The sequence below is a fragment of the Branchiostoma belcheri genome, unplaced genomic scaffold (assembly GCF_001625305.1).
Source record: "Branchiostoma belcheri isolate BF01 breed outbred unplaced genomic scaffold, Haploidv18h27 scaffold454, whole genome shotgun sequence".
In the NCBI taxonomy this organism is placed as follows: domain Eukaryota; kingdom Metazoa; phylum Chordata; class Leptocardii; order Amphioxiformes; family Branchiostomatidae; genus Branchiostoma; species Branchiostoma belcheri.
Window position 1 is genome coordinate 25,880 of NW_017804081.1, and position 5,319 is coordinate 31,198.

General features: G+C 44.1%; 1 protein-coding gene across 1 annotated transcript in view; it reads right to left on the reverse strand.

The window, feature by feature from the left end:
- The window catches only part of LOC109478871 (ankyrin repeat domain-containing protein 17-like), a 19,558-nt gene extending 18,728 nt beyond the window's left edge, over positions 1-830 (reverse strand). Inside the window, exons 1-2 of the mRNA XM_019780685.1 lie at positions 754-830; positions 52-135 (exon numbers count right to left, since the gene is read on the reverse strand). Of these exons, the coding sequence (XP_019636244.1) occupies positions 52-132 (81 nt within the window). The 5' untranslated portion in view covers positions 133-135; positions 754-830. The remainder of the gene's footprint in view (positions 1-51; positions 136-753) is intronic.
- Positions 831-5,319: the final 4,489 nt, after the last annotated feature.

Below are 5,319 nucleotides of genomic sequence, written 5' to 3' on the forward strand. Positions count from 1 at the left end.
ATATATATATATATATATATTCCTAATATCATAAGAAGACGTCTTACTTACCTCTCTTCTATCCATATCTGACCGTGCAACATACAGCACCTGTCTGGTGACACTTGCTGCTCTAAGGTCAACTAGATTCATTTTCTGTATCACAGAAACACATACGGGCGTTACGAACCTTCATGTTAAAAGCAATGGAACCACCTTACTATTGCATATTTATCTACAACCATTGCGTGAAAACTTCACCAGGACATGCCTTATTTACAGGTTTAAACGTTTCGAAGGAGCGAAAATATCATGATTTTAAATACCATCAAAGCCATCGAAACATAGCGTCGATACTTACTAATCTATTCAATATGAACAGTCTATCTGTATGCTGGAGAAATATGCTGACATTTCTATGTGTTTGTACTCCATACCCTACTCTTGTCAAGGGCACCTCTATACACACCTGTAACTTCCGGGTTTACCTGAACTCTTTCAGACGTGTCTTCGGAGAGCTTGACGACCTTTTCCTGGTATTTAAGATGTCTGAAAGGTTCTCAAACTTCTCAGTTACCGAAATGTGTTGGTTTTGATGTCTCAATACGCACAGGTGTGGTCCTACGGCGTCTTAAAGAACGAGCATGTCCATTGCGCCCGCAGGTGAGAAGACAGGGGAGACACCATTGAAAGGGTTCTCCATTGAAACATATGGTAGATTAGACATGAAAATGGGCATCATGAATATCTCTAGTATTTGTCACACAAACTCACCTTCACGTGTTGGCCAATTTGATAATATGTACCTAAAACAAGTTTCGGAAAAAAGTGGACGGGTAGTCTCGAGGTACAGCATTGCTTATAACAATCCGTGCACTTTGATCCCATATTCTAGGTCGATACCAATGCACTAGGCAGGAGGGGTGTATGGCAACAGACAAGCTTATAACAAGGCAACTTCATGAAAAAACTTCATTTTTTTTGCAAAAACATTCATTCAAAACCCAACACTGTACAGTCCATCACAAAAATGCCAAGAATTTAACAAAAATCCCACCCAAGAAACTGTTTTAAAGTTCTTTAGCTCATTTTAATTTTGAGATCGCTCACCCAGCAACTTGTGCGCATGCCCTTCAACCTGCGTCACCTCGACAGATCTTAAGTTTCGGTAGGTCTCCCATGATTCATAGCGCGCGCGATGACGTAATCCGTGTTAACGAGGTGAATGACCTCAGCACGATGTGCCGGGATATTGGCTGTGGTTAGTGTGAGACGTGCATATTGTTAAACACATATAGCGTGTATATCTTACATGATTGTTAACCTTATATAGCGTGTATATCACAGATGGTTGTTAAATATATATAGCGTGTATATCAAAGGGTTTAAGCAGCATTTCTTTCTCTTCTTTAACGTTAAAATGCTCGTCCTTTCTTTCTGGCACATCTACCTACAGCTATGGGATTTCTCCGCCGAAACACTCTAAATACATGTGTGTTCGGCCACCGTTGTTGTCTTCCCCCTTGCGAGGCATTGTAGTGCACAATGCATAATGCCAACTCGGGTGCCACATAACTTTCTTAAACCCGTCCTTTTTACCCTCCATGTAAATGGGGGGTATTGTTTTTACTCCGTTTCATGTTTGGTCTGATATCTGAAGATCGGTGAGAAGGAACTGTATGATATTTGGCAGATTGATGGATGGGGCCTTGGAGATTGTGTAGGTTGACTTTGAGCACCTGGTGATTGACCTTGGTACTGCAGTTTAATTTTTTTATTCTATTGTTGGCACGTTATGGTCCGTGTGTGCGATGCTAAGGTAGCATGTAGTTGTGGTTACAATGGTTTAGTGATGTAAATTTGGGCCCCCTAGCTGTTTGCTTTGAACCGGAATTGCTATCTCAATGTCAGATTGTTTGCGTTGAATGATCTCAGAACCCGGTGGATGGTTGGTGATCATTTTTGGTATGTGGGTAGACGCTGATTGTCTTTGCGTTTTAGCGTGCATTAGCAGGTTGTCGTAGATTTGCATTGCTTATTTAAAAGGATTTTCACATTTTCACCCCTATTTCATAATAGGATGGTCTGTTTGACCCCAAATTGGTACAGAGTGTTTTTGTTTATACCTCCAGCTGGCAGGTCAGGCCAATCTATTTTTACCTCTAGACCGCCTCTGCAGGAAATATATCTTATCTTTAATCGGTCATTCAGCAGGGAACTGGGTCATCTGTGGTTTGTTAATATGTTGTGCTTGAGAGGTCATTGACCTCAAACAAACCATGGTAACAAGACACTAAACGCCTGCACATGACAGCTTGGGCAACCCCTTCCAATACGAAGTGCCACAACAAAATTCTTGAAGGATAGACATCTATAGACATCTATCATTCTGCTGATAAAAACAAAGTTTGACTCATAATATCTCTATTAAAATACCCCAAAAGATTACAAAATAACAAGCTATTTCATGGAGGGACGATGTCTACGACTTCTCCTTGTCTTTCTTGTTCCTTCTTTGGCTACGTAATATCTAATTTGTATCACACAAAGGTGCAGAGAAAGGTAGGAAACCTGTAAAATCAGCCAGCTAGAGCTGGTTTACGTAAAATCTATGATAAACACTTAGACCCTATAACCCCCGTTACAACAATGGACTGTTCCAAGTGACGTCAGGACAACACTACTGAGATCGGTTATTCCTTCCTACAGTCTCGTCAGGCTAGGCGCTACTTTTGGCTCAATGAGTCTTAAATAGCCCAGTTCCTTAAAGACACAGGGCCAGGTGGATACACGCCCAAGTAACGGTGCCAACTTGACTGTCTTCCGTCTTGGCAGTTCTTGAGTTGGAGTAAAGTCGCTGCTAGGATATAAGGAGCGGGAGACGAAGTGCGAAAGACCGGGTCTGTTTACAACAGAAGTTTCCCAGCCCTGTGCGATCGGAAAGCTGAGTTTGCTGAAGGTTTCTGTAGTGAACAAGACTCTCGGTTTCCAGACCTTCAGCGGCTATACGGAAGGACGGGATTCTTCTCAGGAAAGAGTTTTCTACTGCGGCGAGTTGAGAAATCGCGATCGTGTTGGCAGCGATCCGGCTTTAGGATGTGTCTTAGGAAAACTTGAGCCACGACAAGACTTTGGCAGGGCGGCTGGGTGAAACATTTAAGTCTCAGTTTGCAGACGACACTTTCGTAGCTTCTATCTGGTGGAAACTCGCTCCTTATATTAATAATACGTGGGGACATATTCTCACGGAGTGTTTTCCTGTTGAGGTGAACCCTCTCACCTGATTTTTTGTCACCGTCTGGGCAGGGTGAACGGTTTGCAGACGACACTTTTGTAGCTTCTGAGGAAAACTCGCGCCTTTTTTTACAAGAACGCAGATTTGATTCGGCAGCCCCACGCGAAATCTGCGGTTTGGAGTCCTGCCAGCCGGCCGGTTAACGGGCCGTGTGTATGGAGTCGGCGGGGCTTGATGCGTGCGGAGACCGAGGGAGCAGCTGGAGAGGGCCCGGTGGGATCCAGCGGGCCGGTTAGCGGGCCGTGTGTTTGGAGTCGGCGGGGCCGGATGCGTGCGGAGACCGAGGGAGCAGCTGGAGAGGGCCCGGTGGGATCCAGCCGGCCGGTTAGCGGGCCGTGTGTTTGGAGTCGGCGGGGCCGGGTGCGTTCGGAGACCGAGGAAGCGGCCGGAGAGGGCACGGTGGGATGAGGAGGATAACGGGGTCTGTGTGCGGGCGCACCGGGGCCTGGCTGACTGTGCTGGCAGCGGTTTGGACGCTGTGCTGCGACAAGGACGGCGAGACAGTACCGGTACCGTGTGTTTATATGTGTGTACATGTGTTATAAGCGCTGTACACGTACAAATCTTAATGTTGCTATATAGGATAGCGCCAAAGCGCGCTGTCGTCTTGAAGTTCCAGAACAAATTTGTTTGTTAAATGAGGCGACTGGCAAAAAATGTAGTCGTAGAGAATAATTTTCATCCATCGGGTGCTGAGGACAAGGCTGTCATGTCTTCAATCAGAATAATTGATATGTTTTTTTTTAATTCCAACATGTAATCACCAGACGTGGTGACGACACACTCAAGTTTTTTCAACTTATCTTAATGCCGCCACCAACACAGGGGACAAATACATGACTCATTTTCACCTGAGCTAAGTGAGGAAAGCCGTGTAAAGTGCCTTTCCCAAGGGCACAAGATCGGTGGCATGTCAGGACTCGAACCCGGGACTCTAAGTTCCGAGTCGCGCACTCTGCCGCTACGCCACACGACCCCACATAATTAATATGTCAAGAGTAAAGTAAGAAGTATGTCAATGGTAAGCCTTAAAGTCAACGGCATTGACGGCCTTCGTTTGGAAAGATAGGCATGAAATGACGTTATGTTGTATTACAGCATTTTCAACTTAAGGTGGTCCAGAAGGATAGCTGAGGCATATTTAGAAATATTACGAACTCTATCTGATATGGTAGTCTTTTGGGTCTATTTTTATAATTTTCTTTCGTCTTGTCACTATGGCCACATTTTGGCCGCCAAATTGACCGCCAAATTGTGCATTTTTTTCACGCTCCAGCCAGGCCCCAGTGGGGGTGTGCACATTATTTTTAAAAGCTACTCCGCCGCTCGACCAATCAGGCTCACTGGTCATTACGTAAACTGAGAGCTTCACTTTCATAATTTTTGGGAAGGGAAAAGACACTGGAAAAGAGAGTTTTACTGAGCGTTTGATGTCAGTTGTTTGCAAAAAGTTTTGGGTAGAAACCTGCCAAATGCAAAGAATAATAATTTTCTGAAAACACAAGCCGTTTCCATTGTTTATCACACTTCGTATCGGCAAAATGTTGTCAAGTTGCAACACACAACCAGAGATATGCAGCCACACAAATCACCAAAAACGCCAGAAATAAGCTGACAACTTCCTATATAAAAACATTCGACTGCCAAAAGAAACGAAGCTGTCTGCTTTGAGCCACAAGTTAGATCTTGGTTTAGTTATGAGCGGCCTGGCGGACCGGGTCACTGCATGCATAAAGAGCCGCGCTTGGTAGTTCATACTCGGCCGTCATTATGCGGCGTTATCCTTTGTGTTCTTTCATGATTTTCACAGACAACTCATACTAAGTAATTTTCTACCGAATAAAAACGCGTCTCTACCTGTGCACTGTCTTATTATTCTGAGTTTGTATCGACTGCAACACGTTTGTAACTACTAAACGTTAACGTTACGTTCTAGTGAACAGACATGATAAGAACTACTAGTATTTTTTATAAAATCTACGTTTTTATTAAAAAATACGATACTTACAAACTTCAGCAGAATTTTTACATAATCTTACGGTAAC